At 40.4% G+C, this 17,258-nt stretch overlaps 2 protein-coding genes across 2 annotated transcripts; one reads left to right on the plus strand and one right to left on the minus strand.

Moving 5' to 3' along the window:
- Positions 1–432: 432 nt before the first annotated feature.
- nmur3 (neuromedin U receptor 3) lies at positions 433–5,113 on the minus strand. Its single transcript, XM_058632116.1, has 3 exons — positions 4,981–5,113; positions 3,005–3,900; positions 433–1,899 (listed from the first exon to the last, which is right to left on the minus strand). The coding sequence occupies exons 2-3, from the start codon at positions 3,834–3,836 to the stop codon at positions 1,466–1,468; spliced, it is 1,266 nt and encodes a 421-aa protein (XP_058488099.1). The 5' UTR covers positions 3,837–3,900; positions 4,981–5,113; the 3' UTR covers positions 433–1,465.
- A 10,611-nt stretch (positions 5,114–15,724) lies between these two features.
- Positions 15,725–16,627, plus strand: LOC131461053 (guanylin-like). The gene is made up of 3 exons (XM_058632033.1): positions 15,725–15,901; positions 16,136–16,328; positions 16,438–16,627. The coding sequence occupies exons 1-3, from the start codon at positions 15,821–15,823 to the stop codon at positions 16,494–16,496; spliced, it is 333 nt and encodes a 110-aa protein (XP_058488016.1). The 5' UTR covers positions 15,725–15,820; the 3' UTR covers positions 16,497–16,627.
- Positions 16,628–17,258: the final 631 nt, after the last annotated feature.

Below are 17,258 nucleotides of genomic sequence, written 5' to 3' on the forward strand. Positions count from 1 at the left end.
TTAAGGATATTGGGGCTTTTGATTGCCTGGGAAATACACTTTCCCTTTTAATCCCTGAAAATTGACTCCAATTCCCCCTGACACCTCTAGTAATCTACACAAGGCGAAAGCTGATGTTTTTCCCTTTTGTGACAGATTGAAAGTCGGGATGTGATGGAAATGGAGGAGAGATTGAAATCTTGATTGTATAGTGTTGAAGGATCAGGTGCAACGAGTGAGTGAGTCAGTGAGTGAATGTAGTGCTGCCAAAAATAAATGTACTATGTGTGCTTTATCCATCCATGAGAAAAATCCTGACGCTAGAATTCAACGCTGCAATCCGACAGACCATAGAACCATAATTGTGTTCTGATTGAAAGATGGAGGCGGAGAGTATAATTTGAAGGACTGAATCAGTATGACTGGAGAAATGCATACAACACACTGTATACCATGTCCTGCTAAAATATCACAAGTTTTTACAAAGGAAAATAAGAGCAGCGATAACACAGATATTTATTCAAGCTTTTTACTCAATACACAATAGCCATAATCACTTGTATCAGCTGTCACAGTGAACAAGAGCTTACCCATCAACTAAAACATGACAGGTAGTTCAACAAGAAACATACACCACGCTTAGGTCACAGTAGACGGTATTCTTTTGTTTTTGATCCACTGAAACACTGACAACCACTTGATCAGTTTTTTTGTTTGTTCTTTTTTCAGTTGCTTAGGACTACAGCGCTAAATAATTGGAAAGAAAACGAGACAAATTGAGGACAACAGCACATCATCATTTAAGTGCCCTTATTTCTCGGTATAAGGCAAACAGCAATGACGGTATAAAGAAGCAGATACGATATGCAGGCACTGTCGAACAATTGTAGTAAAGATATCAAATTCTCAAATATATGCATACAAGCTTATTTTAAATTACATGTGGCAGCTCTAGAGGAATAGTTTATCATGTTTGAGAGATTTAAGTAAATAATACTCACCGACACAGATTGGAAACGGAGGTACACAGTTAGAAGTGGTCAGGTATGTAAAAAACTGGGTACTGAGTACTTGTGTGCTTATGTCTGGTTTCCCCAAGGTGGGAAATGCTAAATGTCGTGCTTCTAACCCATTTTTCATCACAGGACAAACACACAGTTTGGCCTTTTACAGAAAAATCCAATGGAAAAGATAAATCAATGAGAAATTCTAACATCAATTACTAACATCATTTTGCACAGGTGAGCCACTGCAACATCCAAACGATTTCTCATTCCTGTAAACATGTCACACAAACCGAGCAATGACAGTCACAGTAACATGTTTGTGAGGATAGAATAGAATGCTTTGTCATTGCATGTGACACAATTCAGTGTCTCTAATTAAACAAGAAACAGACAAGCTGCAAGAAAGAAAATGCGCTGATCTTACTCTGTGCTTCTGCTTCCGCTGCTTGTTGACTTTTTTCTTTCATATCAAACCTCAGTTAGAACACAGACGTCTTACATGTCACGTCTTTACACGCACATTTAAGGACTGCAGTGTCCACAGTCAGTGTCACATTAGGGGACAGCAGTGGGATAAAAGCATTCGAGTCCTTACTCCTAGTCTGCAGAGCACTGGAAGTTGAATTTGAGTGACCCAGTAGGGTTTTGCAGAAGGGCGGTGAGTCTTTGACAGAGCTGCTGTCCTCTGTTTGGGAGCACATGAGTTCCCGGAAACTCTCCCTGAACCGCGTAGAGAGAAGGCTGTAGATGATAGGATTGACTGCAGAGCTGAGGTAGAAGAGGACTCCTGACACGATGTGGACGTACTGATAGATATTGTGCATCAGGTCGGTCCACTGGCTGATGGAACTCCACAGCAGCCGCTCGATGTGGAAGGGCGCCCAGCAGACCCCAAACACTGCGACCACGATCGCTGGGATGGGAGAGAAAGCAAGCTGGTTACAGGTGCACCGATTTTCTGTCTTTTATTATTTCAGAAGCACAAACAGCTGCTCAGATGGAAAGAGACAGTGGAACATGCTTCAAAACAAGAGATGGAGATCCACATGGTTTTAAAGTACATGTTTATTCAACTACTTAAACTACTACATTTTACTTTTACTTTCTTCTTGTTACTTAATTCCTTTCAAAGCTATACGCCTACAAAATGTATTGGGATTTATTGTGTCACTCTTTAAAATAATTTGACCCCTTGGAAAGGAAGCCAATAAAACACACTTTTTATTAAGTCATCTTGTATAATAGTGGTGTTTTTAAAGATACTTGTGACACGGGAGTCCTGGAAAATGAAAAATTGAGTGCCTTCATTTTGCAATCACCAATCTTACTCAAGCAGATTTGCACATTGTCACTTTAACAACAATCGACGACATCTACGAAAGACAAAGACCTAGTTTTAAAGTCTCTTTAAGTTGAAAGAGTGTAAGGTTTAATAATCTATGCTCACTTAAACATGACAGGATAAAATTATCTCGTTAAACATCTGCATGAGCATTGGAGCGTTTAGCCTTTTAGAAAGGCCAATGAACACTGCAAAATGGCACAAAGTGAATGCTAATGCCTGCTACATCTCTATATGTGTACACGGTGGTTAAGCTTATTCAGGAAACGTCTTTGAGGAAAACCCCGGTAGAATTCACTACCTGCTATTTTGTTACATGTGGTGGAAGTATAACGAGATGATCAGTTATCAGAGATCTATTCAATCACTGGTGAACAAACAAATGCAGTTATCACGGAAACATATGTGTGTGTGTGTGTGTTCTTTTTTATGGGGGTTTAGAGTCTATACATGTACATACAATCTCATCAAATTCTCCGGTGTGTGGAACCATAGCAACCTGTTCATAATACAAATGATCCTTTCAAAGAAAGACTGAACCTTTGGCTATGACATTCTTTGTGTTTTTGGTCTTTGTGAGCATGTCTTGGCATTACCGGCACACATTAGAGGAGGCCACTCATCAAACTGCAGCCTGTCTCTGGCCTGTCGTGATAATGCATGTTTTCTAACTCACAAAGCATTTTGATGACCTGTCTCCTGCGACTGTTCTCCACGCTGATCTTCCTCCGAGTGCTGTTGCTGCAGTTCTTTCCCAGGTTCCCGATGGGCTGCCGGGATTCTCTGCTCAAATGAAGACCCATCACCAGGTACAGCATGCTAATCACCATCATGGGCACAAAGTAGAAGCACACTGTGGTGATCTGCATGACCATATTATAGATCCACAGGGGTTTTAACACCGTGCAAATGGCCGATTCCTCCATTCTCTCTGGCAGGAAGAAGATGCCATGCAGCAGGGTGTTCGGGATGGCGCAGATCATCGACGCAGCCCACACGGTGGTGATGACCTGCTTGGCGTGCTGGTTAGTGGACAGGTATCGCGTTTTGAGTGGATGCACCACAGCTATGTACCGCTCCACGCTCAGAGCTGTTACGTTCAGGACCGAGGCGAAGCAGATTGTTTCAAAGAGGAAGGTTTTGAAGTAGCAGCCGCTCTCACCAAAGGGGAACGGGTAGTTCTGCCACAAGTCGTAAATCTCCAGGGGCATCCCGAACACGAGCACCAGGAGGTCTGACACCGCCAGGCTCACCAGGTAGAGGTTGGTGGGGTTACGCATCTTCTTGTGTTTTGCTATCACGGCACATGTGAGCAGATTTCCGGACAAGCCGGTGAGGAAGATGAGAAGGTAAACACTGGTCACTTGGAGAAAGAAGGGCGATCTTTTAGGACCCAGGATTTCAAGAAGGTTGACTTCAGTGAGCTGGTCACTGGTGTAATTCCCCGTTGTGTTCAGTGTCAGGCTTGTATTGAGGGCCACTTTGAAAATGTTTGAAAAGAGCTCCATCTCAGCGAGAGACGCTGGTGTCAACACATCCTGTGGATGAGTGTCAGTTCCTTCAGCAGTTTACCTGCAGTAAACCAAAACACAGAACACAGAAACGCCTTCAGAAAAGGATTTGATTCATTTACCCCCTATTGGGATCAAGCCTCACTTTCACACTTTGCCCACGTTTCATTACAATATATAATTAGGTTTCTTTGAAACTCATTGCTCAGAATGGGTCATGGCAAATGCTTTATTCAAACAAGGGAGAGGGATTATGACTAATGACTAACAAGAAAAGAAGCAAAGATAATTATATTTGAGAAGCTGAAAAATGCCCTTTTTAAAGTTGCTTTATTTTATTTTTTATTTGCTTTATAAATTAGTTTTCTACTAATTTATAAAGTCGACGATTTTAAAGGTCTCGATTATGCTGACCAAAATAATTGTGATTTACTGTAATTATTGCTATGACTGAAATGAAAGTGTTTTAATATATATATTTCTTATTAGATGATGAGTGAATGAACGATCAGCCACCTCCCCATAGGCACATCAAGTAGATCATAAGCACTGTGTGCTGGTGAGTTAACACAAGTCATGTCTCACATGAAATACTGATATTTTCTTCATTCACGATTAGCACCATAATAGAATTTCACCACGACTAACTTAATGTAAGGGCTTGTGATCTAATATCCCAAAATATGATTTTCTTTGTATATAGGTGTGATCAGAATCAGAGAAGGAATTTGTCTCAGTGAAACGGTAGATTTTCCCCGTAGACAGAGGAATAAATAATTTTTTATGCTTCACTATTCTAGTCTGTCAGTGACTTGATAATCGGCGTCTCTGCACTGATGATTGCTTTATGACAAGGTTAAATGTGTTGCCGAATGTCGTGCGTCACACGGAGTAATTGACCAAGATCTTCTCACTATCATTTTTTAACATTTATATCAGGAGTTATAACCCAAACCCTTTTTAAAAAAAAAAAAAATTACACAGTTATTATCATTTTTTTTATTATTGTTCAACTAGAGAGCAAATACAAATAAATATACAATGGCGCACTGTACTACTGCACAGCGTACTTTAAGCTGAATACGATGTTACTCACTTATACTTTATTAAAACAAATATTTACAAGTGATAAAATCCTCACCTTCACGCCACTGTTCCTTCCTCCTTCTTAGCGCGCGCGCGCCCTCTCGCTCTCTGTGGTCATGTTTGGAAATAAGATATCAAACTAATAAGGTACATTCAAATGTAGACTTTACACGAAGGTAACATTTGATAGACGCGACGGAAGAAGAAGAAGAAGCAGACAACACAAAGCAGCGCTGCAGCCGCGTCTCATTCAGACTCCGAAACGAAACGATGATGTGTGAAGGAGAGAGAGAGAGAGAGAGAGGGAGAGGAGTGAGATCATCATATTGTCTGATTTATGATGGATTTATTATGGTTTTCTTAAACTTTCAGTCAATAAAAAAGAAAACACGAATCACCTTTTTCATATGAAATTGAAATTATTAATTAATTGATTTTTTTTTTAAGAAGGACATTTATGAAAGACTGGGGGATCCGTTATTGTGTATATGTAGTGAAAACATTGAAAACACTGAATTTGTACGATAACACATTTGGACAAACTGATGGAGGCAGCAGTAGACTGACAACTCCTGTGTGCTCTTGATGCGACTTTGCGGATTTCCTTTATGGACTTTGGTGTGGGGAAATTGTGTTTTACAAACTTCAGTTTCTTCCCTTAGGTTTTTTTCTGGCTAAGCCAGTGGCTATAATCTGTGTTACTGCCTGTGCCTGGCTTTAAATCCCAGCCTGGTTCAGGGTAACATGGCAGCATGCTCAGGGAAGTCAGTCAGTGTGTTTGCATGCATGTTAAAAGTCACCAATTTTAGCCAGACTACCCTCGTGTGGAGGATAAAGTGGTAGAAGAGGAATGAATAAGACAATCATTTGGTTTTCTTAATGTCATATAAACACGTTAATCCAATTAAAATCGAGCTAGTCTTAGTCGGACTAACATACCTGGATAATGCAATTCATAGTTTGATTACTCCTGCATGTATGCGCTTTGTCGGACTGCAGTCAGACTTGGCATTTGCACATGCACCGAACGTTAGAAGGAGATGACATATAAACTGCAGTACTGCTGCTGGAAATCATACGGCGGCGGCGTCTTACTCCGGACAACATACAATACAACGTTGTAGCATACCGACAATGTGCCTGGACACTGCCTCCCAAGATTCTAATGTCCTTCTTTGTGCCTGGTATCAGCAGATTCCCAGACACTGTCCAACACCGCACACTTTCCCCTGAACCACTGCACAAACAGCCTGGATGCTCTGTGCTGTCTGTTGCTCTTGCAAGAAGAATAAATCTCACAAAGACAGCTGCTGGTCTTTTGCCCTAATTTCTACAATCACTGTGTTCTTATTAAGATTTTGGAAAAAGGAAAGTGGCAGATCAGATTATCTCCCCCATGATTCTCCTGTGATTCTCAGAGGGTAAGGGAGGGAGGGATGGATGGATGCATGGATGGATCTATCATTTATGTGTGAATGCTTCTGATGATGTTGATTAAAGCCCCACTGTGGAACTCCTATCTCCCCCTGAAGACTTCTGAGTAGTAACCACTCTACATCCTTCTCTCTCTCTCTCTCTCTCTCTCTCTACAGTTCTCTACATCCCTCTCCCTGTCCGTCCTCACTCTCTCAAACACACACACACACAAAGAGAAAGAAAGAGAAAGAGAGAGATTCTGCTGTGTAAAACATACATTTTCAATATCTGACGATCACATTCATGGGAACCCAAAATTGTAGTAGAATCCACTTCCCACTTTTTATCTGGACTTTTTGGCCTTTTCAGTCATCGGTATAAAGTTGTCTCGTTTTTTCCTATGTAGCTGTTGTGCTTCCTCTTGCCTCCATCATCCTTGACTTAAATACGTCACTCTATGTGCAGCGTGGGAATGTTGCTGGGCGACAGCGAGAGTCATAGTGGACAGTTGTTTATATTTTAAAAGGGACAGACTTCTCACAGACACGTTAATTATCCTCTCGATACTCTCAAGTGTTTGTGATGGATGGATGGATGGAGTCATGGGTAATTGTGTTTACTTGAAAAGCAAAACATGTCCCTACATCACTAAAAGAACATAAAAAAAAAACTTAGCACTGACATCCAGTTGTATACAAAAATATGTGTTATTTAAGATAGTGGGGAAATGATTTTAAAAAATAAATAAAAATTGATCATAAATTGCTCTCAATTATACTCCTATTTTGCCAGCAGCCTCTTTATGAATCTGTCTCAAAGCTAAGGTCTGCCTACAGGTGTAAAAACCACAGATGTTGCCAACAGGGGGCACAATATGTTCAGTTTATGAACACCTCCACAGGTATTGTGTCATTGTGCAAGACTTGGCAGCGCCATAAGTGTCATATATGTCTAATAATTGCACGTCTTAACACTCATAAATAAATACATAAACGAAGGCAAAAGAAGAATGCAACATTGATGATAGTATATGGACACCTCTGTCTCCTCTGCCCCTTAGTTCTAATGCACATTATTATTATTATTATTATGAACAGGAGTTGTTTGGAGGGATGTAGGTCATTGAGATTACCAACACTCTGCCCTCCCCGAAACCCAGGGATCAATACAGCGTCTTTCAGCCAAATGTTTTTTTGTTTTTCAACAACTTTAATCTTTTTCTTTCAAACCGTCAATAAAAAAAAAAAAAAAACTTAAATAACCTTAATTACTACCAAACAGCAGAGAGGCACAGCAACCAGTCAGTGAATACACTGGAGGGTTTTTTAACAGGTACAGAGCCAGATATTTCCCTCTGGAGCTGGTGGAAAAAATAGACAAATAGAGTACAGAGAGTAAGAGTGCTGCACAAACATGACTCAAAAGCTAATGAGCTCTGTAGCTGTTAGATATTTCAAATAATATTTCAAATATCTAACATGGTTATCATGGATGTTATGATGCCCTCTAGTGGCGATATGCAAAGCATTCCGTTATTTCTTTTGAAGACAGTTATGGCACTTTTCCATTACATAGTACCGGCATAGCGCAACTTGGCGCATTTTATTTTGCTTTTCCATTAGCGATAGTACCTGGTACCTGGTCCTTTTTTTAGTACCTGCTCCGGCGAGGTTCCAAGTGATAATGTTGCTAAAAATGTGACATCAACAGAGAGTGTGTCGTTACTGGAAGTGTCATGAGCAAGACGTCCAACACAGGAATCAAACTGAACAATGTCGAACTGTAGATCAATTAAAATTCCTGAAAACTTGTGTTAATCTCCAACATTTTGCACAGACATGCTCTACTTCATGGACACAGCATGGGGAGAGCGCTTCCTGCTTCAGCCAGACAAAGTGAGGTCCATAGATACATGTTTTCTGCAGATTGATGTGGAAACACTTGACCAACCTGCACAGAGCCCTGACCTCAACCCCTATCCATCACTTTTCCACTGAAGCACCCTCTCTCAGCCAGGCCTTATCAATGATCAGTTCCTGACCTCATTAATGCTCGTATGTCTGAATGGAAGTGGATTTCGATTGAGATAGGCTTTTTTGTCAGCAATCACAAAAAAGAAAAGGCAACTTACTTTTATTGCAGCCAGATCATATCTGTATATCTGGTGCCATACCTTTCATAATGTATCTCTCACTGGTGCCCTTGCAACACTTCCTCTTAACTTTATCATATGAACACGTTTGACTCCTTCGTGTGTGACTGTTTTCAAGGTCAGCCACATAAATCAAATGCTCTTTGCTTTAAGGTGATGATTTACAGATGAACAGTGAGCATTGTCTGAGATGAACACACACGGCTACATGAGTGCACATAAAGCAAGTCAATAAATGTCAGCTGGCGATTGTATCGTATGAGTTTTTGACTTTGGCAATAAAGGCCTGTGTCATTTCATATAAATAATTTAAAGACCAACAATCAACTTTTGTCTTCACGACTATTATTTTATTGTGTGTGGTCGGTGACCAGGGCAATACAGGAAAAATTGTTTGGACTTTTTTATTGGTTTGCCAGTGAAATTTGCATGACTCACTTCGCCTAGATTTGAAAAGGCAGTTTCCACACAATAATCCTGTCTTGCAGAAATTACATTCCCACACGACAAAACGGCATTTTCAAATTATGTTTTGCAAGACGCCTGTTTGTTTGTGAACCCTTACCACTTCCATTACTGGGAAATGTCAGTGAGGTGGTTAAGCAACTTTACTTCCAGAAATGCTGAAGGCTCTGGGTGTTGAGGGGCTGCCTTGGCTGACACGCTTCTTCGACATTGTATGGAAGTTGGGGACGATGCCAAAGGAGTGGCAGACCAGGGTGGTGGTCCCTCTCTTTAAGAAGGGGGATTAGAGGGTGTGTGTCAATTACAGGGGCATCATACTGCTCAACTTCCCCGCCAAAGTTTACTCCAGGGTGCTGGAAAAGAGGGTTGTCAACCCTCAGTTTGAAGAGGAACAATGTGGATTCGGTGCTGGCCGTGGAACAGTGGACCAGCTCTTTATACTGGCAGGGATCCTGGAGGAGGCCTGGGAGTACAATTTTCCAGTCCACATGTGTTTTGGGGATTTGGAGAAGGCGTATGTCCCCAGGGATGTTCTCTGGGAGGTGAGTATGGGGTAGGTTAGGATCTGGAGGCGCAGCTGTGGTGAGGAGGGGTTGCAGTTCAGTGGCCAGAGGATTGCATCGTTATTTTTTGCAGATGATGTGGTCATGATGGCATCATCGGTCTGTGAGCTACAACGCTCAATGGATCAGTTTTTAGCTGAATGTGAGGCGGCGGAGATGAAAATCAGTGTCTCTAAATCAGAGGCCATGGTTCTCAGTAGGAAACCAATGGATTGCTGGGAATGAGTCTTTACCCCAAGAGAAGGTGGTTTTTAATGGATGAGGGAAGACTGGAGCGTGAGATTGGCCCAAGAATCAGAGAGCAGCGCTTGCTCGACTGCACTGTTGTGACAAAAAGGGAGCTGAGACAAAAGGCAAAGCTCTCGATCTACTGGTCAATCTTTGTGTCTACCGTCACCCATGGTCGCGAGTGATGAGTCATGACCGAACGAACGAGATTGTGGAAAGAAGCCAGTTGGGGTGGTTCAGGCACTTGGTAAGGATGACACCAGGGTACCTCCCTAGAAAGGTGTTCCTGGCATGTCCAACTGGGAGGAGACCTCGGAACAGACCAAGGGAGAGATTATGTCTCCTCATGTGGCCCCTGTGAGAGATGCTACCCCTCCGACCCAATCACAGAAAAGCGGTTGTTGATGATGGATGGATGGTTAACATCACCCTCCTTTCTTCATGTCAGCAAAAATGCAAAACACTACTTCACAAAATTGCAATTTTGCAGATATGTCAATAAGTATTTTTAATTTTGGTCCACCAAAACATTCAGTACAAAACTTAAATGAGAATGCAGTTTAGTTGAGTGAGACCATACTTTTTTAGGAGCCAAGGATGCAGACAAAGAAACTCTATTATCTATCTATTAAAATGTATTACGATAACAACATATCCATCATTCAGTCAGAAACCTGTAAAATAACTGACTGATATTATATAAACGTTCATTCATATTATAAACAGAATGGCTTTGGTATCTATTTGCATGCAGTAAGTCTTATTTACATTCTCATATCTTTGTCAATTTTTTTTTTCACGTTTTACAATGTGTTTGGATCATTTGTTTTCATCAGCGCAAGGCTAGTTATTTATTATTCCGACTGATAATTATGGGCAATAAATTGAGCTGGCCAGATCATCCTGTTCCTCTGTCCTGGGAGTGTTTTTCACCCTCCTGCTTCTTCACATCTCAAATAAAGGAACATGTGAAAACAATAACTGCATGTTCAAGGTAGTTTATTAATGCACATACAGATTTTATTTTCTAAGTCTGTGCATCAGTCCCACTGTTACTGTTTTTTGTTGTTATGTGCAGCCACATTTGAGCTGGAAGTATCTAATCAACACAGTGAGATAATCAGTTACTTCAGTGGATCAGATAAACACTGCTGTTGTTGTTCTGTGCTAGGCATATACTGGCACAACTCTTGCTTGATTGTGATTAAAGATAACATCACTGCACACTTGAAACACAATCAAATCCACATGATCAGGTTTAGCGAATTACATAAATCTCCTTCCCCCCCAAAAAAAAAAGAATTACAGAGAAGTCTGATGCAACTCAAACATAAAAGACATAAAAATGTATATTTTTCTTCCTTTTCTATTATAGTCGCATGCTCCTCATCTTCTGACTCTGTGTCTAAGGCCATAAGGGAAAACACAGGATAAGATCAGTCATCACAGATGAGAGTCAAGCTATATATTGGTTGAACGTGAAGATCACATTTAATCTCGGAGTAACTTTTATTATATTTCATATTTCTCACAAGTTTTTTTTAGTTTGTGCCTGCTGCTCTGCTCATTTTTCTATTTGTCTAAGTTTCATAGGAGATAATACACAAAGACCTGGGAACAGCAGCATTGGACACACCAGCGACCAAAGTGACAACCACACTGCAGGTGAGATACTGTATACAGTGATTTATTGGTGAGAAATAAATAAGCCAAACATAAACCCTTTTAATACTTTTCCACAAGTTTAGACTGCAGGAACTGTAGTCTAAACAGTGAAGTCGCCTGGGTCAATTTATTGTGTTTGTATTAAACACGGTGACTCTCTACTCCCCCAGGTCTCATCGAGGGTGAAAACAAAACACATTGTGTTTGAAATAAATAAACAAATACAAAACACACGTAGTCACCTTCTACCTGAACTGTACCGGGATAATAAAGCATAATCTGATAAAAAAAAATAATGTATTGCACAATTATGTCTTTAATATTCAACGAGATAACAAGGTCAAAAAACACAGAGAGAATAACAACAGGCAATATTATTTGTGAGTATCACTTAGATCAGAGATCATATGAAGATATAAGATCTCTTTTTATGAATAATCACAAAATCCTGGTCTCACTTCACATGAGAGACTTTTTCTATCATGAAATAGTGTCAGTGGTTGAGACCGTGTCATTATGTCTTTATTGCCCGTGCTGTGACATAACATATTTCACTGTGATTTGTCCACTTTACACCTGCAGATACGCCCGAGGGGGGGGCGATAAGGGGAGGCCACAACCATGACACAGGTGAGACAGAGAGAGTGGTGTGTACACACACATGCAACAACGCCAGTGTTATAGTTGAAACAGTCTTTTGTCATAAATTAAGAGGAGGTTGATATCAGCATCATTAACGCACTATAAATATTGATTTACCGTCAATAACTGGGTCATGTTGCTGAGCACAAAGAATGGAAACCAGGGGCAACAGCTTCAGTCTTCTCTAAAGCACACATTAGATTTATCATATTTAACAATTCAAAGGTGTTAATAAAACTTTTTTTTTTTTTTTAAAACAAAGCACAGCACCTGCAGGAAACTGAAACCCCACTTGCGTTCTATCAGTTATTAATCCACTTGCTCACCGAGAGCTGATAAGTGTTGCACAGACTTGGCCTTTGTGTGCAACAGCATGTGTGCTCCCTGAAAAGCAGTATAAACTTCTATCATTTCAAGTCTGATAGTTAGTTATCTCTGTTTCAGTCGCTCCCATGCTGATAAATGTCTGTGTCTGCTTTTATTACACTGGGAATGAAGCTGCTCCTTTCGGGCGTCATTACAAATGTTGTGTGGCAACTGCTACTCTTCCTTTATTTGGGAAATTTAATAAGATAGATTTGAGGAGAAATCGACCTCGGTAAACATCTTGCAACAGTGCAGAAAACACACAAAAGCACATTGCTCCGACAACACGGTTGAGTGCCATTATTGATATACAATGTTTGGGCATTCAAAACAAGGAAACAAGGTTTACTTTCAATTAAAAAAAGGACAAAGCTGAAATAGAAAAGGTGTGTTTGAGGCTGAAGAGGAAAAGCTGAACATTTGCTGCGCAGCTCAACTTCCTTTCTTTTGACTTTCAATCCAAAGAAAGCCAGAAGTGCCAATTATGTTTAAGAAATTTCACAATCAACGGATACACGTCTAATAAAACTTTTATTTCCGTTAGGTTAGACTTCTGTAATCGTTTCATGGGTCTTCAGATCCCTCAGTGCCTCAAAAACTGACCTTACCTCCCAATGGTTTTAGGGACCTGGTCTCTGGACCTCTTTGGTCAGAACTACCCTGCTTTGTCTTCTTTTATTCACTTTTATACCATTTACCAAACTCATGGCTGAAAAGAACCGCTGGTCATTCTAAAATGTAGCACAACCACCCAACAATTAAGTTTAAAACATTTAATGTTCTCCTCTGCTTTAAATGCCTACTATAGCCATCCTGCGGCTATTTTTGATGCGTTGTAAATTATAGATAATAATTGTTTTATCATTATGATAAGGGACTTGAAACTGCGTCTGTATATGGCATAGATCATATAAATGTATTGCCTCGGCTTTATTGACTCAGAGGCAATTTTTCAAAATGATCTACAAACACATCATCACAGTAGATAACACAATTAATCTATCACTTTTTTACTGTACAATACTTTTTGTAGGGAAGGGAAAATATAATGCCTTATCCAAGTTAAACCCAAAAAAATGTTTTGTATCTTAGTGAGGACACATAATGTAATGTAATTACTGGGCTTCCCTGGGTTTCCCTCAGAATTGGGTAGAGGGAGTAAATATTAGACTTTCTAACATTCTGTAAGCACAACTTGACAATAATCCTCTGCGTCCGCTGGATAAATCACGCTTTGCTTAAATATTTGACACTTTGTTCCGCAACAAATTGTAGTTTTAAAGAGTTGTTGTCTCGTTCGTGGGTCACAGGTTCACTTTCATCCGAAGACATGAAGAGAGCTTGATGAAATATTCTTAGTGAGGACCACTGATTGCAAACCTGTAACATGTCAGCTTTGAGAGGGGGTCAAACAAAACTCCAAACATGTTCTTTTCACACTCAGGCTGATGATTTACTCGTCTCAGGCCGACATTGTCATCATTAGTCTTACCTGTCTATGAATAATGGCCCTTTCCCATGACTGAGAGACTATTCAACCTCTTGGCATAACAGAGAACCACTTAGCCAAATGGTAAATTTGATGAGGAATCGTCAAACTGACTTGACATCAATCTGAAAGTCAGTCAGTTTAATGCGTTCTTTTAAATCACCGGTTCTACTGAAGCTTCTGGGAAGATAATGTGATTGTCAGAGAATATTTCATGTGAAAAAATGTTATGTCGCAATTATATTAACCGGCCACTTCATTAGGTATGCCGGTTCAACTGCTCATGAATTAAAATATTTAATCTGTAATTCAATGCATTTAGCATTTAGACATGGGAAGAAAGGGGATTTTAGTGTGATTTTGAATGTGCCAGAAACTTTTGAAGTGATGGGATTTTCATGCAAAACCATGATTTCTAGGGTTTACAGAGAATGCTCCGAAAAAGGGAAAACATCCAGTGAGTGGCAGCTCTTTTAACAAAAATGTTGATGCCAGAGGAGAATGACCAACTTACTTTGGTTTGAACTTAGGGAAAGGCAAAAGTAACTGAAGACCAGACCTCTGACACCGTTAACATGCACGTTAGAAGTCTGATTTTTGTCAGACTAAGACAAAAATTCATATTTTTTCGGTTAGTCCGACTAAAATCGAACTGGTCTTAGTCAGACTAACATACCTGGATAATGCGACTCATAGTCCGATTCTTCTGCATGTATACAGTACACTTAGTCGGACTGGTGTCGGACTTGTTGTTCTGTTTACACTACAGTTTTGCCATTCACACCTCTTTCATACCCATTTACACACTTCAATGTGGGGAACATGTCACCATACCACTGAGCTACCATTGTTCAATCCTAACTAACCTAATAAAAAGTAAAGTATCACCCACACATCCCCACCAGACTGTTTGCCTGATTTCAAAACAACAAATAAGGTCTGAAATGAAGATCTCAGCTACGCCTACGTTGTGTACTCCTACCTGCCAGCGTAGGCTGTGTGATGCATTCAGCACGGTGACTAACACTGGCTTAAACACTGTCATTATTTCAGCTTTTATCAGTCCATAACTGCTTTGGGAGTTCACCAGGGGCACAGGCATGTTCAATTACAAGCGCCGCAGAGGGCCCGTGGGTTCACCCTGTCACTGTGTCTCTCACTGTCAGACAAGCACACACACGCCCAGAGTATGTCCTTGGACTGTGGGCAAAACACACACTTAGATTGATGGAGAGATCTTTCCTGCATCAGTCGTCGTGTCTCTCTCTCTGTGCTGAAATGATGCCGACACTACCACCAAACTTCTGTCAGTGACAAAGATAACTCATTCGCTTGACTAATTAACCTCTGCAAATGTTCTTTGGTCGGCACCAAAAACCTTTTAAAAGGTATAAACATATTTGTAACTAATAATTAAATCAAATATGGCAAAAAAAGACCCAAGGGCTGAACAGATAAATTAAACTTTTTGTTTTATTCAGCAGTAAAAGGTGAATACCATTTCATTATTGCACACCACAGGAAGCTCATCTCTTTTAGGATAGAATAACATTTGCATATAAATGTAGTGTTTATACACTTTCATAAGGTGATTTAAAAAAAAGTTTCACAAATTTGCATGGCTTTGAGTAACAGAACTTTCAAGCAATGCCGGGGGGTTGATTAGGTCAAGGTATAGGATTAATAAATTTCTCTTTACAACCCTGTTAAAAAAAATCTGTCGCTAATCATTTACCCACGAGGAACAATTCCTATTTGTAGCACTTCTGGTCACATGATTGCGGGGCAGCAGGGTTTAAAAGAGCTCGCAGACACAGGGAGTGCAGACACTGAACTGAGCACCCGCTGAGCACATACATGCCAAGAGACAGCAAAGCTGTACGACACAAACTGAAAGTCAACTCTCAAGATGAAGGCCGCCTTTGTCACCATCACTCTCCTGGTCCTGGTCCTGGCTCTCGGCTGGACGTCTGAGGCCGTACAAGTCGAAGTAAGTGCATCGCTGAGCATTTCTGTTGACCTGCGTAGATTGTACCTTTGACCTTTTTTTACTCATTCGGAGGTGTGGCTGTTTATATCTGCATGTGCTGTAAATCACGTCGGTTAGATTGCGCATACGACATTTATACTAACCTGCATTCTCTACTGTGAAGGAATGCAAAACTGTGTGTAGGCCCTCTGACATCTACTTTGGTTTGATACAAAATCCTGCCTCTTCCTCCAGGAAAATGGACAGATTTTTTCACTGGAGGCCGTCAAGAGGCTTCAGGAGCTGATGCGGAGCAGAGGGTCAATGGGACAACAAAACCCAAGACACAGGGCCAGCACTGTGTCCCTCTGTGCCGACCCCATGCTGCCACAGGAGTTCATGCCTCTCTGTAAGCAAAGAGGAGCGTCCGCATCTCTCACCAGACTAGGTGAGTCTGCTGTGTGAATATGTCGGCTCATAAATATCAGGGTAGATGTGATAAAGCTGTGTCTCGGGCTAATCGGTCATCTTTCTGGGGTTTTTTGTCTTCTTTTCAGATATGGTTCCCATGGACGTCTGTGAGATCTGTGCATTTGCCGCCTGCACTGGCTGTTAAACAAAGCCAGCAAGCCAGAAGCAACTGGGTCGAGCTTAAGAAATGTGAATTTTCATCTGCCTGCAGTGATGAAACAATGACTTTCTTTTCCTTGAATACTGTGGTTCTGACTCTGTCCTGCTAGACACTTTTGATTATTATTATTATAATAGTATTTTAGGGGAAATTTGCTATTTTTTTCACAAACTGTTCTTTTGTTGCATATAGTTAGTACTTTATTTTTCCAACTTGAAGTTCTCTCTCATAATGTTTTATTTTAAAAAAATTACATTGTTACATTCAGCTGAGAAAATATGTGTTTCAAGGTGTTTTCTTTTTTTTTTCCTTTTATTAAAATTGTTTAAAATAAAAAAAGCCTTCACCGATGCATTTTGTTGAAAAAGTATTTTAACTTTTGTAACTAAAGTTATGGCCCTGAGTTACTTGTTTTAATTTAATTTTGGTCCGTGGGGAGCAGAAATAGATCATCACAACCTCACAGATAAAAGGCTGCATTCACAATGCACAATGCATTACTTTGCTTGGTTTACTCCTGAATCCATGCTACTGAACCAAACATGTCCCCTTAAATAAGGCTTATCCTTCAGACTGACTCATGTAAACCTAAACACTTCCTTACTGTTAGGCTGCATTCGATGCACATGCAGCAGTGAATGATCTCTGATCTCTGCATCGGGATTTCTCCCTGAAAACTGACAGAAGTATTGTACTTTTAAAGGTGTCATTACTGCAGACACAAGCAGGAACAGCATCAGCATCCAC

Source organism: Solea solea, chromosome 6 (genome assembly GCF_958295425.1).
Source record: "Solea solea chromosome 6, fSolSol10.1, whole genome shotgun sequence".
Classification (NCBI taxonomy): Eukaryota; Metazoa; Chordata; class Actinopteri; order Pleuronectiformes; family Soleidae; genus Solea; species Solea solea.